The following is a 19,852-nucleotide window of genomic DNA, read 5'->3' on the forward strand; positions in this document are numbered from 1 at the left end:
TAGAATGTGCTGGCTGGAGAGCTCTGCGGATCTCCACTGGTCCCACTCGTGTGTGCGGGGGGAGGCTGGCATCTTCCTTCTCTTGGCCACACCTGCTCACCTGTCTGGGGTGGATCTAGGCCGGGTTGGGCAGGGCAGGCAGCTTGCTGAGCTTGGCCCACCCGCTCAGGTGACTGCAGCTGGCTAGTGCGAGCCATCCAGGCTGGCTTCGGCTTTTCCACTCGTGTGCTCCACCCCCGTCCTGGGACCATGGGGCCATCCCTGCCTACTCTTCCTGACAACAGCAGACAAGGAAGGGAGCGTGAGGCTCTGAAGGTCTCAGCTCAGAACTGGCACACGGTCACCTCCACCTTCCCCTGTAAGCCCAAGTCCCTGGCAATCCAAGTCACATGGTCAAACCCAGAGTCAAGGGGTAGGAAACAAATTCCTCCTCTTTAGTGGAAGAGCTGCAAGCCACAGGCAACGGGCAAGCATGAAGCAGGGGACGAACCAGGGCTGATAGGACTCTACTGCACAGAGGATTTGGGGGTACACTTGGGAACCAGTGGCACTTCTGGCCCAGAGACTTTTGAAGGTGGGAGGCCCACTGCAGAAATCCAGGCCCATAGGTGATCTCAACTTGAAGGCCTCAGGGCCTTTGCACTGCACCTGGAGGGACTAAGGGGAAATTACATTTTTTCTCTGTGGCCCTCAGAAGAAGGGTAAGTTAGGATCCCCTTTGTCCTCGCAGAAGTTAGAGAAGAGGGTATCACAGGACCATTCCGGCAACCACGGAGCTCTCGGATGGTACCAACTCCTGACCTGGACCTCAGTCCACAGTGCTGAGGACTGAGCCATGGTGGGGGCCAGCTCAGTACCAGAGGGTTCTGAGGTGAGACTGGCCTCTGCCCCATGACTTATGTGGGACCCCGTCTGTAGGGACCTCGGTGACTCCAAACCTGAGGCGGGAGAGGGTGGAGGAGGGGGTGGTCGAGCCTAATGTGCCCCCACAGGCAGGCACACACAAGCAGCCCTAGGGCCCGGCTCTGGGCTCTGGCTCCGAGAGCCCCCAAAGGAACTGAAGACAGGTTTGCAAGCAAGCAGTTCTGAGGCCTTCTATTGAAACGAGACCGTTCCAACGGCAGAGACGAAAGCTACGGAATCTGGCTGACCTGCCACGGAAGCATAGAGTACAGCTCTGGGCAACTGTGTGAATAATAAGAGTAAGAGAATGAATGTAATAATGGCAGCTGACACACACACTGCTTCCTGCACACAGGCCACAGTTCCAGTGCTTTCGATTTAGCAACTGTTAATCTGCATTATTTTTTTTTTAATGGAAGGTATTTTTTTTAAGATTATTTATTTATTTATTTGTGAGAGACACAGAGAAAGAGAGAGGCAGAGATATAGGCAGAGGGAGAAGCAGGCTCCCTGCAGTGAGCCTGATGTGGGAACTCGATCCAGACACTCGATCCTGGGACTCTGGGATCACTCCCCGAGCTAAAGGCAAACGCTCAACCGCTGAGCCACCCAGGTGTCACCTAATCTGCGTATTAGTCATCAGAGTGTTATTATTTCCATTTTACAGATGAGGAGACTGAGGCAGAGAGGTTCAGAAACTTTCCCAAAGCCACACAGCAGGAATCAAGGAGCCCAGATGTGACCCCAGGCAGTCTGTAGCTATACTATCTCCTTTTTTTTTAATAGTTTTTTTTTTTTTAAGATTTTATTTATTCCTGAGAGACACACACACACACAGAGAGGCAAAGACACAGGCAGAGGGAGAAGCAGGCTCCATGCAGGGATCCCGACGTGGGACTCGATCCTGGGACTCCAGGATCACACCCTGGGCCGAAGGCGGCGCTAAACTGCTGGGCCACCCAGGGATCCCCAGCTATCTCCTTTCTTAAAGAAATGAAACCATTTCATGTTTCTACTCCAGTTCGTTAAATGCCCCAACAAACCAGTCACTTAGTAGATGCTCAAGAAATGTTAAGTCCCTGGCTTTCATTACCGGTGACCTTAACCACAACCACTGCCCCCGTTGCCAGGGTGACCCCTTTCAGGGGCACACAGTGGCTCTGAGAAAAGAAGCGAGCCGAGTTGGGATCCTAGGTTCTAACCCTGGCTCTGACCCTGGGTGTCACAGCTGGCCAGGTCCCCTCTCTGGCCTCAGACTTCTGAGCTGTAGAAAAAGGGCATTGGGCTTGGCTAGGATCGGGGTGGGTGTGTCAGCACCTCTCGGGACACTCCCTTAGTTCCTGCTCTCCACAGCGGTTGTGTGTGCACACACGTATGTGTGTATCTCTGTGCATGTGCATCCAAGTCACGGGCTGTCTCCCCAGGGGTGGCAGCCACCTAGAACAGAACAGAAGGTCTGGAGGCAGGAGGAGGCCACAGAGGAGCCCAGGACCCTGCGGCCAGCACTTCAGGGCAGAGGTGCTCAGGACACCGGGCAAGTCTCAGGTCCTCTCTGAGAGTCTCTGAGTTTCTGCCCCTGAAAGCGAAAATAACCATCCACCTGTTACAGTGGCCAGTGTCTGGGGAATGCATGAGGGACGTGGGGGGAAGCCAAGAGATAACCTCCGGGGCCCTGCCTGGGACAGTCTCCTTTCCTGACCCCTGACTCGTGTCTCCATCTTTTCCAGATCAAGTAGCAGCTGAACTCCCCAGCCACCCCTGCCTGTTGCTGACCAGCCAACAGTAGGCCTCCAGCACTGTGGCTAATACACTCCAACAACCCAAAGGATCCCTGTTTTTATTGAGCAACTACTGTGTCCCAGGTTCAAAGCTGAATACTTGGCATCTATCACCGCCTGTGACGTCACACGTCCTTTGACGTCCCCGGCAGGAACTCTTACTAACTCTGCTTTAGAGACGAGGGCCGAGCACAGAGAGCCTAAGTGATTTGGCCAAGGTCACACAGCTGGGCGGACAGACGTGTGCTTAGATGCCCAAGAGACAGAAATCGGCCTCCATAGAAGTGAAAAAACCTCACTTCAAATAGTAAAGCTAATTCTGTGACTTAGTATTGTTTCTGTTTGTTTTTTGTTTCCCGCTCACCTCCCCGTTTTACTAATTGACTGGTCTAATGCACTTAGAACTGGTCTTATTTGGACTTACTTAGGGGTGGCTGTCGGCACTACACTGCCTCCAACATTCGGGGTCTGACCCTGCAGTCACTGAGCAGTAGCGTGGGGACTTGAACCTAGGTCCGCCCACGTCTAGCCCCCGCCTGCCCCCGACGCCCACCAAGCCCCCAGACACCCACCTGTCCGGTGGCCTCCAGAGGGACCCGGGCTGACCGAGAGAAGGCAAAGGGTGGGGTCCCCCGAAGGCCCAGGCCGGCCACTCTCAGCGAGGCTGTAGGAGGCCCGGGGATCAGAAATACTTGTGTGGCCACCTAGTGGGCACAGGTCACCTTGCAGTTGCCATCCATCTTGGCAACAGGCTTTGCATCCGGGGAAATTTCGGGCATCGGGAGTCTTGTCTCCCCAGTGTAGACGGCGATTTTCATGCTTCACCAGATGTGCTACGTAGGAATCCAGTTCAGGAGCGAGTCCAGCTGCTTCCCGGAGCGGGAGGCAGAGCGTGCGCAGTGAAGGATGCCAAGACTTTGAAGGCAGGTGGCAGGACTGTCCGGCGGCTGGAGCGTGGCCCCTGGTGGTAGAGCTCCGAGGCTGGTTAAGGACCCCTGAGCAGCTGGATGTCCCGACAAGTCCCGCGGGCGGGTGGGCACGGGAAGGTGACAGGCCGTTTGCGTATGGCAACGAAGCACCTTCCCTAGGATGCTCGAAAGTCCCTTGGTTCTCCCCAGTGTGAGCGACTGGCCACAAAGCTCCTGTCCTCCCCAAGCATGTGAGTCCAGGGCTGCCCCCCTAAACTCGGCCCCTGAGAGGCTGAAGGAAATTAGGGGATGCGAGGGGGAGAGGGTAGACAGATCAAAGGAGGAGGAACAGGACAGACCTCCCCAAGAGAGGACCTGCGGCCACCACCCCTATGTCCTTCACCTGCCGTCACGTCCACACGGCCAGAGTGAGGACTGGCCAGTGAGCCTCAGACCCCTGGGAGCCGCGTCAGTTGAGCTTCTCGTTGGTGCCCCTTGAGGACTTCCTGTGGGCGGCAGCCAGCATGTTGCCGAGGGACCGACCCACAGGGCTGATGCCCACCTGTGCTCTGGCTCTTCCCCTCTGACATCACTTCTCGCTGCCAACTCCCTTTTTAATGGCCATGGCTTTTGCCAGGGTTATCTAGAAAAGAGCAGTGGGAGCTGGCTCCAGGAGGTGGGGTGGTTGACAGTGGGAGGGAGTGCCCTACACCCCCCAGGGCCTGGGAGGACTGGAGGGAGGCCACCGAGTCACTCAAACCAGGGAGGGGACAGGGGCCAGGGGTGGTGGGGAGGCCCGGTAGGGGAGTGGCTGCAGCACCCACCCCCAGTCTGGCGAGGCTGGGAAGGCAGGGGCTGCCCCACACCCACTCCTCTGCTGTGGCACCAAACAGCACTGAGGCCTCTAGGTCATCCCCAGCCGGCAGGGACAGTGCAGATGCCAGTGACAGCTTTCATTAATATTCACCTACTGCATCCTGGTGGAGATGAGGTGTTACAGATGGGAGTGTGGCCTAGAGACTCACAGGGCCTCGGATGCAGGAGTGAGTCCATTTTGGATATTCAAGACAGCCTCGTCTAATTGTGGCCTTTTGGTTTGTGGGTCTAAAGTCCTAAACAAAGGGCTAGAGGGTCTCACACAACCCTATAGACACATAAGCTATACCCCCCACCCCTTGAAGGCATCTTGGAAAGAGGATGGATGAAGGGGAAGGGAGACCATCTGAGAAAGGACAGGTGTTTTTTTTGTTGTTGTTTTTTTTTTTTTTTTTTGGAAAAGACAGTTTTGATGGGTAGTTTGACAAATCCACCATGGACAGCTGTGCCAGTTGTTCACTGTCCAAGAAGGCCCAGCTGAGGGGAAGGTACCGGCTGAAGTCGTGCCAGCCTTCCACTCTCCTTGGTACAGAGTCACACCTGCTCAGAGGAAGAGGTGCCTTTTGAAATTCGCACAAAGCCTGTCTAGGGTCTGAACTTCAGCTGAACATTTTATCCAGAGGAGCCTGTTTTAAATCTGAAGAGAATGGGTTCTGTTAAATCAGCACATTTTTAAAAAATACACTTTTCATGCCACCAGCTTTCCAGAGCAAAATGAGATCAGTTACAGAAGGAGGTAGACTTCGTGCACATCTGACTCTGATCTGAGCATGGAGTACATTCTGTCCATCACCCAACACACGAGTGTGTGCACTCACACACACATACCCATGTAAAGCATGTGGCACACAATAGGATCCCCCCTCCCTTTCCGGAGGGCAGGACTCCTGTGTCATCCCTGCTTCATGCCTAGCCCTTGATCCCTCAGTGCATGTCCAATGGCGAACGAGAAGACTAGACTGTCACTGACACTTGTATGTGAGCTGAGGGTGAGTCAAACATGCATCGTCACAGTGAGGGAAACCTACAGAGCTGGTCCTTAATCCCACAAGCCCCGTCCAGGTAGAAACCCCAAGGAACCTTGTACTCGGAGGGGCCAGGGCACACAGGGCCTCCTGGATGTGCAGCCCCAGCTGGATCACCTGCAAACAGCTCTCAAAGCCCCTGGGACGCGAGGGCAGGGGGAGCAGGGCCCAGGGGATATGGAGCCCTACTGTACCAAGTGCCAGGAAACAGGCCCCTCCACACACGGTGCGAAGAGACAGGGCCCAGGGAGGGGATGCGATGGGCCGATGCCGTGAACCCAGGACCCACAGGGACCCAGACTTCAAGCTCTCAGCTGCCTATTCTTCCCACAGCTCAGGCGCTCCAGCAGCTCTGCCCACAAAGTGCCTCCGCTCAGGTCTGTCAGGAGGCAGAAAACAGAGTCAAGCAGCCACAGTGCCTCTGGCAGCGATCGGGGCAGGATGTGGAATTCTCCAGACTCTGGAGCCACAGAGACCTAAAAGCGGACCCTAGCTTTGCCAGTGACTTGCTGTGTGGCCTTGGGCAAGTCACCTCCCTCTCTGAACCACGATATTCTCCTCTGTAAGCTTTTGCTCTGAAGGCAGGGAATACTAAGGGGGTGGGTGGACGGCTGCAAAAGGCAAACCCGGCTGCATCTGGGAGGCAGTGACGGCCTGTCTCTTCCTCTCTTCTAGCATAGCAGTGGCAGAGGGAACCATTTGGGAAAATGCCATAGTACAGATCGTCAACATAATACAAGCCCCCAGAGCTTCCTCTGAGCTCCTGGCCCCACCCCAGGCAGGCTCAGCAGGGAAGATTGAGATGCTCTGCACATCCTTCTCTAGAGTCTGAATCACTCCTAGAGTGCCCTCCAGGGCCGGAAGCAAGGTCGCCACCACTCCTGGAGTGCTCAGGAGTCATCAGCTCCAGCATGGGGACACAAGTGGGGAAGAGGAAGGACAAGGACCAGTTGTAGCCTCGAGCCTCAGGGTGCCCCTCTGCAAAATGGGGATTATGCCTTCCTCAGCGGCTACAAGAATGACAGTGTGGTTATCGCTGTAGACTCTTCAGGGAGAAGATGCACCTCTGGGTGAGCCTCTGGATTCAGCCCCCAGCTCCAGACACCAATGTGGGTCTGAGAGACAAGGACCAGATTAACTTCCTGCAATATTCTAGAGGTCACTTCCACCTAACTGGTCTGCCATGGCTCAGCTGAAATAGCCACAGAGAGCTGGGGTCTCTAGGGACCATACGGCTCACTCAAAGGAGTGTGTGTGTGTGTGTGTGTGTGTGTGTGCGCGTGCGCGCACGCAATGAGGCTGCCACAAATGTAACGCAATCTTAATTCCTGCTGAAAGAAGAGGTGTATGTATGGATATATATATATAAATGTAGAATTTGTGTGTGTATATGTATTTATAATAAATAAATATTTATATTTATAATAAATAAATATATATATAAGTAAAATATATATATATAAATGCAAGAAAAGGTCTGGAAGGCCACCCATTGAAACATTATTATATGATTTTGTAGATTTTCATGTTGTTTATCTTCAAGGAACATGTATTACTTCTACAATAAAGGGGAGAGAAACAAAGTCTATTTTTATTTTTTTAAAGATCTGTATTTGTTTGAGAGTGCGTGTGTGCACACGTGAGTGAGAGAGGGGCAGAGAGAGAGGCGAAAAAGAATCCCAAGCAGACTCTGCGCTGAGGTGCTGATCACAGACCTGAGGCGGGACTCCATCCCCCAACCCATGAGATCATGACCTGAGCCGAAACCAAGAGTCTGACGCTTAACCGACTGAGCCACCCAGGCTTATTTTTAAAGAGAAAAATCTACCCATTGCCAAAATGCCCAGCTATGTCTGGCCTATGTTTCATTTAAATACTCTTTCAGCCAACCCCCAGCCCACTCCAGGTGGGGACCCAATGTGGACTCAGCCAAGAGCTTCTGGTGCCCTTCGGGGTCAGCAGGGCTCAGAGCCAGCTTCAGGTCCAACCTGGAAGGCCACCTGACCAGAGCTATCAACCATGCTACCCCACCAACGCCAAGGCTGGAGCTAATTAATTAACATGGATTTCTAAAGATGTTTCTAATGATGCAAGCAGGGAAGAGCAGAAAAGGGAGTCCTTGAACTAAAGAAAACCTCCACTTTAGAGCTGTTCACTCGAGAGCTTCTCCCTGAGGAGCCCTGCAAAGTAAGGCCAGGCATTCTGAGCAGGCACCAAGGACGAGGCTTCATTATGTTAAAAAATTCATCAGAAGACACCTCCGAGTGACTCCAGGCCTCCTCCTGTGAGGAGAAACCCATTTGGATAAATTTGGAAAACCCTCGCACACTCGACATTTTGGGGCACCCGCTGTGGGCAGAGCTCCATGTCCAGCCTTCATTTGGGCGGGGGATGCCGCAGGTGCCGTGGGGCAGTGAGGAAGGCCCTGGCTGGCAAGGTGAGTTCAGGGGAGCTCCTGAGGAGGCGGTCGGGGAAGACCTCCGCTTTCCCCCAGGGCCATCAGACCACATCCTCTTGCACGCTCGATGCACAAACAGGAGGCTGCCAGTCAGCTGTGTGTCTCCACGCTGGTGACCACAGTACCCCACCCCCATCCCATGAATCAGGTAGCTGCATTCGCACCTGAAAGAAGAAAGTGGTGGGATTCCTCGTCTCCCATCTGTGCTGACGCACCAAGCCACGGAACCGGATGCGTTCTCTTCAAGGACAAGGGAGACCAAAATCCCAGCTCACCCTTGCTAGCCCAGGATTACTGCTGATACCGTCCGTTTTAACTCCAAACATCCTTGTTTGGAAAGAAAAAGAAAACTGATGGTCACCCCACCCATTTCCCCATCAAAGTTTCATGGCAATTTCGCAACTTTCAGTCTCCATCCAGGCTGCCCCAGCCTGCCGACCAGCCTTCAGACACCTTCACTCCTGTGTCCTCACCCACTTGCCCACTGGTGAGTTCCTCACACTATCCAGGAGTCCTCACGCTCAGGGAAGCCCCCTGATCCTCAGCCCTCCATCCATTTCCGGGGTCCCCAACCTCATTCACTGCACTTAGCACACCACTCTGCAACAGCCTATCTCTTGGGCCTGTGAACTCCTGGCAGGCACCCACTGCCGTATTAGCCTCCTCCAAGTCCTTCACTTGTAACGCAGCACCTCGCTTAGACAGGTATTTGGTAAATAACATTTGCTAAATTCACTGCCATCAATCAGGGCCCAGGAGTCAGCTAGAACCACCAGCACCTTTCCTCTCCCTGGTCCCAGGTGCCCTACAGAGATGTCACTCTGGGATGATGGCAGCACTTAGAAGTGGGCAGGAGGCCCAATCAGACCCCACAACTACCCGGGCAGGAGAGTCCCCAAGATCCACAAGAGCAGGGGCTGATTTGGTCACATGATCTCAAAGGAGCCTTTACAAGCTCAGACGTTTTGCAACTCTTAAGTCTGTAACTCAGCTTCTTCAGAATAGAAATCGGGCCTAGTTATGTCCATCACAAGCCTCGAAAATATTAGTGCCATCAAGTCCACATGGGGAAATCCTCAGACAAGCACCAAAATTTAACATGCACAGACGCTCACTGCAGCACGTTTTGTAGTAAGAGAAACTAAACAAAGCATGTCCTTGGAACGCCATCTGCCATTAAAAATCACATTTTAGAACAGTAACATGAGAAGATGATCCTAACACGTTAAGTGAATAAAAGGGACTGCAAAACAACATGAGCCCAATTCTACAAAGAAAAAAAGGGAAAGGAAAAAGCAAAACCATATATATTTGTATATATTTGGAAAAGAAAATTCACCAAAATATTAACAGTGGCTCTGAGCAGGATTAGATGACTTTTCCAGTTTTCCACATTTATTTTTAAAGATTTTATTTATTTGACAGAGAGACAGAGAGAGAGAGAGAGAGAGAGCGCGCGCACAAGCAAGGGGAGCAGCAGAGGGAAAGGAAGAAGCAGGCTCCCCACCAAGCAGGGAGCCCAATGCAGGGCTCAATCCCAGGACCTTGGGATCACAACCTGAACGGAAGCCAGACCCTTAATGGACTGAGCCACCCAGGCGCCCTTGCATTTTCCACTACAATGTTAGTCAGGAGGTGAAAAAAAAAGGCTATGGAAAAGAAAGGTGACATTTCATGGCGTGAGGCTGACAGCAGACAAGTGGAGGAAAAAGTTGGAAGTTGGAAAGCATTTCATCAGACCCCTTCCCAGAGCCAGTGGCTATGCCTCGGGTGGATGTCACTGATGGAAACCAGAGGAAAAGCAGGGTATGAACTTTTATTTATTTTTAAAGATTTTATTTATTTATTCATGAGAGAGAGAGAGAGAGACAGGGAGGGAGAGAGAGAGAGAGACAGAGAGGCACAGACACAGGCAGAGGGAGAAGCAGGCTCCGTGCAGGGAGCCTGACGTGGGACTCGATCCTGAGTCTCCAGGATCACGCCCTGGGCTGAAGGTGGCGCTAAAACGCTAAGCCACCCAGGCTGCCTGGGTACGGACTTTTACAGCAGCCTCCCCGCACTCAAAGGTGGCAGGTGGCAGGGCAAGCAGCTCATTGCTGTCCATCTCCTGCCTCTCCCCATCATGTCCCTCAGAACACAGTCTTTGGGTTTGTCAAGGGCCTGTTCTTGCCAGGCCCTAAGGTGGGTGGGCACTGCAGGGATCATGTCAGAGGACTAGGGAAGCAGACCCTTTCTGCAGGTCAACCACCCTCTGCTTGCACACCTCCAGGGACTAGGAGCTCACTACAACCCACACAGGCTAGGCCCACTTTACTCCCCTGCAGCCTTTCCCCTACCACCCTAAATCCTATCTCAAATTCTGTCCAAGGGTGCAGCTCTTGGGCGACAGATTCCATCCTCTCGCCCCTTCCATCTGTGGGCATTCAAAAAGCCTTTTCACCTGCTCAGGCATAGACCACACTCAGGCCTTTCCGACAGGCAGGTGAGGTGGTATTTATAACCAAGGAATAATTGGATGTTAATTCCTTTCTGCAGAAGAGTGACTGGAGTTTCAATTTCTTCCTCTGCGAACTCTCAAGTGGGGCTAGCTGCAGCTGAGAGGCTATGACTGACATGCACGCACGGCCCAGGCTCACCCGCCCCCTCAGCCCCCACAGTGATTCTTGTAAGGGCCTCAGAAGCCATCAGCCCCCAACTCCCTTCCTCCCCAATTCTACCACCAACCAGTGGCCATCCTCACTTCAGGCGAGCAAGCCTCTTCCTGCCAGGTGTGGGATTCCACATTATAATCTAGCCTTGTCCAGGGGTGCCTGGCTGGCTCAGTAGGTAGTGTGTGACTCTTGATCTCAGTGTTATATTCGAGCCCCACACTGGGTGTAGAGATCACTTAAAAAAAAAAAAAAAAGTCTTAAGAAAAAAGAATCTAGCCTAGTCCTGTCAGTCTGGTCACTGGTCCTTAAGGCAGGAAGGAGCCGCTGATACATCACCCCAAAAACTTCAGAAGCACTACTTCCACACACGAATGGCTGACAAGGCCCAGCTCTCAGACACACCAGTGAGCCCTGAGCACCACCCACCACCACCCCTCGCCCACCTCCAGCCTCCCTCCTCAACCCCTCCTCTCAGATAAGCCACCTACTCAGACCTCCACCCTGCTGCTGACCTCAAGAGAGACTTTGGTCCACTGATAGGCAATAACCCGGCTGAGTCTCTTGGCAAAGATCCATTTCCTAGGGGGAGAAAGAGTGTGAGCCCACGCCTGATGAGCACCTGGGCTCCACACCCACTCCCACCACAGGTGAACTGTAAGGGCAAGTCCCTACCATCAGACTCTGAGAAAAAGGGGCGCTATGTCTTCCCGTAGCTTTAATGGAGAGGCCGTCTAGGAGACCCTGCCCCAGCCGGCCCTCCTCTGCTGTGCTCTCCCAGGGCACGGCCACAGGCCTCATCCCTTACTGCCCAGCTCCCCACCAGGATGGCCTCTCCACCTGCATACTGGCCCCAAGAGGCTGAGGGGAAACACGTTCCCTGACCAGTGTTTATATAACAACAACATAAGCATTTTATTTTTTCATTAAGCTTCTTAGTTCCTTAGTATCACAATGGAATGATGAGAAAACAAGAACAAAAAAAACCCATGAGTCTGCAAATCTCTGACGAAGAGCAGAGACTTCAAGGCAATCGGAGGGGAGGGCAGGAGAGGCTTGACAGAAGTGCCAAAACAGTTCCAGCATCAAGTCTCTCCAGGCCGGCTGGGCCGGGGATGGGGGTGGAATGGTGAGAAGGTGGCACTGTCATGAGCAGTCCTTGGCGTTTCTGCCTCATGGCTGATGTCCAAGGGAGTGGCGCAGACCAGCCCACAGGATTCCCTGGGGCCTCCCTGGAACCTGGCCACATGACCCTCTGCTTGCTCCCGTTGCCCTGGGCACTCCAACCAGTGCTAAGATGCACCCTGAAGCCAGCTCGGCTGGGTGGGCAGCAGGAGAGGAGCGTGGAGAGGGGCAGGGGGGCAGGCAGCACTGTTCAGGGTGCAAGAATCCAAGGAGCAGCCGAGGCCTGTCTGGGAGCCGTCTGTGGCAGAGGGCAGAGGTGATGCGGGTGGCAGCAGCAGGAGTTCGAGTCCCTTGGCGGCAAGCAGGCTGTGCCTAGAGCTTCACGGTGCCGGGGGGCAGGCTGTCATTGCAGAGTCTGTAGTAACGCAGGTCGTTGACCAGCCTGTGCACGTTCTGGGTGAATGAGGGCAGGTCCTGGAAGGCAGGGGTACAGCTGCAACCCAGCCCCATCTAACACCCCAAATCATCCCACCCCCACCCCACCCCAGCTCTTTCCATCCCAGGGTGAGCCTCAGAGGTCTGCAAATGTTTTATTAAACTCGAAATTTCTACTCATTCATGCACCATGTGTCAGCCAAGGTCCTATAGGAGCAAAAGAACAATAGTTAACACTCCCCTAGTGCTCACCATGTACCAGGCTCTGCCACGAGGGATCCAGATACTAAGTCACTCAAACTTTGCCACGAGCCTGAGATACAGGTTTCATTAGTACTCCCATTTGAAGGATGAAGAAAGTGAAGCACAGAGATATTCCAAAACTTGCCCCAGATTCCACAGAAAGAAGGGAAGGGGGTCCAGACTAGACTCTCTCATGAACATGGGTACATCTGCCAATGCACACCTCTCCTTTGCCACAGCTAGCCAAGTGGCGTCCACAGACTCCTCCTCCCTATCTGGGGCTCTAGGCAGGTCCTATCAATCAAGAGAGACACCCCAGGAGCCCACAGGCCACAGACACCAGTGGATCCCTTGCAGCTAGAACCCCAAACTCTACCATGATCCAGCAAGACAGATGAATGAAGGCACAGATTCCTTTACTTATTTCATCCTTCAGAAAACAAACCAAAGGGGTGTCTTTTAGATCAGTGGCTCACAAATGCCAAATTCAAATTTCCTGAGTGGAACACAAGAGTACGTTTCTGTATATTTAATAAGCCCCTCCAGGTGCACTGACATATAACTAGATTTAGAAGCTGCTACTTTAAGTCAAGAATTGACTGATAAGAATATCATTAGAAATGGAGGGTTAAATATGAGGATTTGGCCTCAAGGAACAGGAAGGAAACTACCCAAGTGGCTGAAGTGAACTTCCAGAAGCTTAGGAGAAGACAAGATAGATCCCAAGGAAAAAAAAAGATTTCAAGACCAAGGAAAACAGGAACTGACTCTAAAAGGAAACTACCCTCACACATATCACAGATGTGATAAGCAAAAAGTGAGCAGACTTTGCTCCAGCAAGAGCAACGTGTAAATTGGCAGAGGGCAGTAGGCCTGCGGGCTGGCTACTCCAGCATGGGAGGCAAGGCAGGGACAGCACGAGGGCATGGAACAAGACTGCATTTTGCCACGTTGTCACGCAGTGAGGGATGAAACACTCATCCCATGGGAAGAGATCCAGAAAGAGCCTAGTAGGCAAATGCAGAGAACTAATGGTGGAGAGAGGAAGGAGGGCAGGTGAGAGCCCTGACAGGACACCCTGGGACAGGAGATGGCATGTGCACCAGCAACGATGGCTCCATATGCATCCAGCGCCTTCACCCCGGCCCCTACCTAAGGTGCTATACGGGACTGGGTGGGGGACGGGGGGGACGGGACTATCACAGCCCCCTTCCCACCTCCCCATGCTCCTTGGGCAGACAGCAAGGGGCACAAGGGTGAGTCCTGTGGGAGCTCATCCCAGGAACCAACAGCAGGTCAGCCCATGTTGAACCAAAGGCCTGGGCAGAGCCCACAATTCCATCCCTAACCCTGGGCTCTCAGAAGATGTGATTCCTGAGCACCAGTCTTCCCAGCCTATCTGCAAGTTCAGGCTACAACTGCTCAGGATACTTGAGGAAATGATGACTGGGCCCAGTGGGGGGGTGATGCTCGACGGGATGCAGTGAGCACAAAGAAGCAGAGGCCATCAGATGGACTGCTGGGGCCAGTGGCTGAGATGAAGAACACATGTGTACATGTGTTGCCCCCCACACGGGGGGGGGGGGGGGGGGGAGGGGGGGGCTTCCCACATCCAGCCACAGCCCCAAGTCGATCAGGAGCCATCAGCAGGTACAGACCACACAGGGAAGTGGCCTGCCCTTTCTCCACTGAGTGGGCACCAGGGTGAAAGCCCATGCTTGCCCTTCCCTTTAGCCTAGCCTCTCTCTCCTCACCCGATCCATCTTGAAATTTCGCCCCAGCACATTTTTCTGGTTGGCATCCACACCATCACAGCTGGTCAGAAACTCTGGGAGGAAGGCTGCAAAGAAGCCATCAAAGTCCACAGAGGCCATGTTGTAAATGGCGATGCCGATCTCCTCCTGCAGAAGGTCATGGGACTTGTGAACCAGGACCTGCAGCAGCACGTTCACAAACTGAAACAGCATGGCGGTCCGGAAGATCTTCTGCAGACAGAGAGGCTGGGTTGAGTGAGGGTATAAGGGCTCACTCTGCCCCCGGGGGCCCATCTATGCCCCAGCCCGCCTCCTGCCATGCATCCCAGCTGTGGCCCTAGAAGACTGGGACTCCACCCACCCCACTGACACCTCTGATGAAGGACCCTTTCTGAGAGGGGGTGCTAACCTTGTGGTACAGCTTCTGCTTGGTGTTGAGAGTTTCCAAGTAGAAGAGATTTTGTTTAAATAGGTGGATATCAGGCTGAAGAAAGGACTGTCCAAAAGCCTAGGAAATAAGACCACTATGTGATGAGCAGCACTTAAACCATCTCAGACCCAGCCCTCCTGGGCCCCCACCCTCACTCCCCACCAAAAGAACCCACACCCCACAAGTGGTTCCTCATGCCCATGGCAGGACAAGGGTATCCACTGCCTTGATTCTCCTGGTCAGATCTTGGAATATTCCTGTGTAGTCTTAGCTCTACAGTCCTCCCGCACTGGGCTTAACTCCACATACTAGTCTCACCTTAATCTTTTATAATAAACCTCCAGATCCCTTCATGGATTCCACTTTTGAAGCAAGAAGCTGGTCAAATGACTCTAGTCAAATCCTCAGCAATCTCAGCAGACTCCTGCTGCCTCCTCTCAAGCCAACCCCTCACCTCTGGAAGCCACACACCCTCTCCTTGGTGTCCCAACTTTTATAAACCACAAATCCTGGGAGGCTCCTTCAAACTGGATGCCTCTGCCTAGGGGTTAAGCAACAAATTTTTAAACTGCTTTGAGTTTCTGGACTATAAAAGTTACAAGTTCTAGGGCAAAAAGTAATACCCTTCCTCTGCAAAAAAAAAAAAAAAAAAAAAAAAGCCAATGATGTGTAAGCTCCCACCCCCAACAAGCTGCTGTCTGTCTGTCCTTTTGCGTCCAGGCCCCTGAGCTACAAGAAGAGTCTTGTAAGGCCTGATGCAGCAGGGAGATTTCCAATGATGCCCAATGGTTTTATTTATTAATTTGGGTTTACTGAAGTATGACACTGAGTAAAAAAAAAAACTCACCCTTTTGGGGTTCACCCTTGTGCAATTCTGACCAACCCACAGTCATCTAACCAGCATGACAAACAAGACACACAACACTTCCGTCTCTCCAAAAAGTTCTCTCATGTCCCCTTCACAGTCTCCTCCCCCTACCCCAAGGGAACCACTGCTCATTCTGTCCCTCTGGTGCTGCCTTTTTCGAAAGTTACATGATGGAGTGGAAATCATATGGTCTGGGGCCTTCTGGATCTGGCTTCTCACCCAGCATAACATATTTGGAAGCATCTATGCTGGTCTTGGTGTAAGAACATGTTCCTTTTTACTGTTAAGTAGCAGTCCATTACATGCATGTGTCTCAGCTGATGGCTATCCCGGATTATTTCCAGATTTTGGCAATTATGAAAAAAACCACTATAAACACCTACAGACACATGGCATGAATACATTTTCATTTATCTTAAGCAAAATGCTTAGAAAGTGGGATTCTTGATCAGGTAGTGACTACATGCTCAACTTGATAAGAAACTGACACTATGAAGCTGTTTTCCAAAGTGGCTTTCACAATCCTGAGTAGGGGGCCAGGCATCCGTCTGCCCCAGAAGGCTTAAAAACAAGGTTGAGGTGGGGGGAGGAGGAAAGCACACGAATATTCCACACCCAAAGCCACACTGGAGACAGCAGGGCAGCAAGAGGCCAGGGGTAGGGCTTGTGTTTATCCAGAGAAGAATCTCTACACAGGGAGCTCAAGGGAAGAAGGGGAGAATCTCTCTGGCTACCCCAAAAAGAAAACCTTGCAGTGACAAAAAAAAAAAAAAAAAAAAAGGAAAACGTTCTACTTCGACCTGGGCTTAGAATAAAAAGCTATACGATGAAGTGTGGAATGAGGACAGCAACCAAGCAGCAGCCACTAGGCAGCCCGGCCATCCCCAGCAAGGGGGGGTACCCTGGTCTCCTACAGCAGGGTCCAGTCAGCCCCCAAGACAGCCTGCTCATAGGACAGTGTTTCCCCAGTACAGTACCAGCCAGAATGATCTTTACAAAATGCAGATCCCTGGGCCCCTCCCCAAGGGACTTCACTTAGCTTCTAGTTAAGTGGGCCCCAATGTACTACAGGCAGTCCCCTCACACTTGGGAAACACCCACTACAAGGCATATGGACAGGTATTTATCCAGCACCCGCAGGCGCCAGCTGCTGGGTGGAAACTAACTCAGTCCATCCTCACACTAAAACCCATGAAATAGGCAGCATTCTCTCCACTTTACAGATGAAGAGACAGAGGCTCCAAGAACTTAACTAACTTCCCAAGTACTAAGTGGTAGCACTAAGCTCTGATCAGAAGCTACATGGCTTCCTCATATGCCAGGGAAGCAAACCAAGGGATAGACAGCCAAAGGACCCAGGTGGTGTCCAGAATGAGGCCTCTCCATCCTGGGATTGCATGGCAGCCTCACCAGCTCTGCCTGCACGTTACCTGCATGATGGCACTGAACTGAGGCTCATTCTCCATCTGCTCCTCAGCGATCCCCCTCTGGACACTGGCCAGGACAGTGGACTTGAAGAAGTACCTCCAGTTGTGATGGAGCGTCCGGAAAAGGAGCTCAAACAGCTCAGCCTTCACATCAGGGGAGGGGCGCTGCGGAGACACACAGACCCTCAAACCTTCCCTTCCTGCGGCTCAGGGGGCCACTCACAGCCTTGGCTCAGAGCAACAAAGAGGCCTAAGCGATGCCTAGTTAATAGCACACAGAGTGTCAGCGTCCCACCCACACTCTTGTCCAGTCAAGTTCCCCTCGGGCCAGCAGTTCAAACCAGGCCAACTTCCCCAGAGACACGACACTGGAGTCAGTTCCAAGGGGCCCTTTATTTTACATTTTTTCCCTAAATGTTTTATTTTTAAGTAACCTACACTCAAAGTGGGGCTCAACCTCAAACCCTGAGATCACCACAAGTAGCACACTCTACCAACTGAGCCAGCCAGGTGCCCCAAGGGGCCTCTTTTCTGTCAGAAGCACTCAGTCCTCTCAGCTGGGGAAAGAGGCTACCAAATGGCAGAACAAGTAGGAATGTGGGTTTCCTATTTAGAAAGCAGCTGCTGTGACCTGCCACATCTTCTTGGTCGTGCTGTTCCTTTTCCCAGGATAAAAACTGCTGTCCCAGCTAACCTGCTGATCTTATGCAAAACAAGTAAAAAGTCTTAAAAGCAGTTCTGCCCTCTGTGGAACAGGAGTTCAAGGAGCACCTACAAGCCACAGCCACACTAGAGGATCCCCAGGGGGAGGCGGCGTGCAGGGCTAAGTACTCTGGGCCCATCTCCCCAGCCACTGGTAGCAAGATTCTGAGAGGAGGGGTGAAGGGGAAGATAGACTTAGCAATATATTCGAATTGAACCAAAAATCTCCAAGTCACTGAGGGGCATGCCAGGTCACAATATTCCAGATGTCTCTGCAGAATTCAAAACTGTAAGGTCCGGATATATTTAATTCAGCCTTGATTAAAATTAAATTGGGACCAGAGGGCACGAGCTCCCATGGCAGGAATCCTTACAGGACCCAAGTGTGTTTAATGATGCAAAGCAACTGACTTATTTAAGCCTTAGTTGGGGCACTTAAAAAGGTTAGTTCTTATTTAACTATGACATAAAATGCAATTAAATCCACACTTATTCTGGATCTTGTCATGCTGAATGTCTATTTTCAAAGGAGGAAGAGCATTCCTTTAACAACAGAACCTTTGCATGGTTCCAAAAACTAGCCTAATATCCTTGAGATCAGTGAAATGTTCTTACTAGGATAATACATTTGTTATAATGTTTGCTAGAGAAAACCACATATTCACTTAAAGTTATGAATTGTTTGCCATAGGAGACTGATCTTACCAACCAACCTGGTGGCAATTAACCTGCTATGCTTTCACTAGACTAGTTCAGATTCACACAACCAATATAAACAGACTGGACCGAGCTAAAGGCATTCTTTCTTGGAAAAAATTATTTTACAAGAAAAGTAACTAACAAATTAGCTTTAAAATGCAATGCATTTTCTTCATGATTTCATTCTGTCCCCAGGGGCACACAGGAGGCAGTACAGGGTACCGGCCCAGCCTCTCGTACCTCGGCAATGATGGGATACACCTGCTCCATGCACAGGGAGATGATGCTGGGGAGAAAAGGCTTGAACACCTGGCCAGGCTCCTGGACCACCACCTGCAGGATCTTCAGGAACTTCTCCACCACCCGGCAGCCAGTGCTGCCTTCATGGAGGATACTCTCAGCCAACTGCTCTCTACAGACAAGGGGAAGCACACGGTAGCCAAGGGAATGTTTCTCAGGGGCCAGCACAAAAACCAACACTTGAGGCAAGTGAAGAAAAGGAACAGAAAGTCCCAGGCTCTGTAGCCGGGCCCCACTACTTCTCCCTTGGGAATCTGGAAGCCAAGGACAGTAGATCTGCAGTTACCTGGTAAACATGTTGAGGAAAGTCTGTATGATTTGCTCTGTGAAAGGCACACCCATCTGTACTCTAAGGCCTCGAAACAGGGTGAGGAAGAAGCTCAGCATCTCATCGGTCACATCTACATAAAGGCACAAAGCAAACAGTCAGAGACACATGCATAGATATCAACAGGAGCCCTCCTTTTACAAGCTGCACCACCATCTCTCCCAAAGACTTCCTGCTGGAAGAAGCTTCCCCAACACCACTGGAGTCCATGATGGAAAGTGGGAAACAACTAGGGACATGCCAAAAAAACCAGTCTGGCGTCATGAACCTCTGGTTGACAACGGCTCACTAGAGAAGTGAAGGTCACTAGGAAGCCTCCTTCACCACTCGGCATCCACCAGCACTGAATTCTCAATGTAGATAGATCATTTTTGTGCTCACTCTGATGGAGCCATTCAACTGGGCCAACACCTGAGTGCTCTTACCATTTCTCTCTGACCACTAATCCTCGCACTCGGGTCAGGGGTTAAGTGGCTAAAAGTGGATAATGAGGGTGTATTCAGGCTGCATGGCCCTAGTCCATTAAAGGGATTAATTGCAGAAAATACTGGTTACATTTAGTCTGGTTCCACTTGCAGATCTAAACAATCATCTTGTACAGTACATTTTGGCTCTAATCTCACACACTCTGCTTACAAGAGGCAATCATGGAGTGCGTCCTGACTGACAAACCCCACTATCTCCCTTTTGAGAGCCAGGCCATGTGCAGTCACTGTGCCACAGCACCTCACTGGTGACACTGACAGAGGGAGAGAGGGATCCATGTCAGCAAAACCCATCTTGCCATTTAAGGAAATAAGCAGCACTCATGGGGAAAAGTTTTTTCTTCTGTACAATGACCCCATCACCTCATCCTCTCATATTCCACTCTGGGAGAAGGCAAAGACTCAGAAGTGAACACTATGCAAGATGCCCCAAATTGACTCTGGGCCACATGACACAGGT

At 51.8% G+C, this 19,852-nt stretch overlaps 1 protein-coding gene across 8 annotated transcripts in view; it reads right to left on the minus strand.

The window, feature by feature from the left end:
* Positions 1–11,486: 11,486 nt before the first annotated feature.
* Positions 11,487–19,852, minus strand: part of XPO6 (exportin 6) — a 102,197-nt gene continuing 93,831 nt past the window's right edge. For 7 of the 8 annotated variants that reach the window (XM_072836281.1, XM_072836286.1, XM_072836285.1 and 4 more), the window contains 6 exons: positions 18,866–18,980; positions 18,520–18,691; positions 16,882–17,043; positions 14,563–14,661; positions 14,154–14,384; positions 11,487–12,195 (listed from right to left, as the gene is read on the minus strand). In XM_072836281.1, coding sequence (XP_072692382.1) covers positions 12,094–12,195; positions 14,154–14,384; positions 14,563–14,661; positions 16,882–17,043; positions 18,520–18,691; positions 18,866–18,980 — 881 coding nt within the window. In that variant the 3' untranslated portion in view covers positions 11,487–12,093. The remainder of the gene's footprint in view (positions 12,196–14,153; positions 14,385–14,562; positions 14,662–16,881; positions 17,044–18,519; positions 18,692–18,865; positions 18,981–19,852) is intronic. The other variant, XM_072836287.1, reaches the window with a different exon arrangement.

This window comes from Canis lupus, chromosome 8 (genome assembly GCF_048164855.1).
Source record: "Canis lupus baileyi chromosome 8, mCanLup2.hap1, whole genome shotgun sequence".
Taxonomy (NCBI): domain Eukaryota; kingdom Metazoa; phylum Chordata; class Mammalia; order Carnivora; family Canidae; genus Canis; species Canis lupus.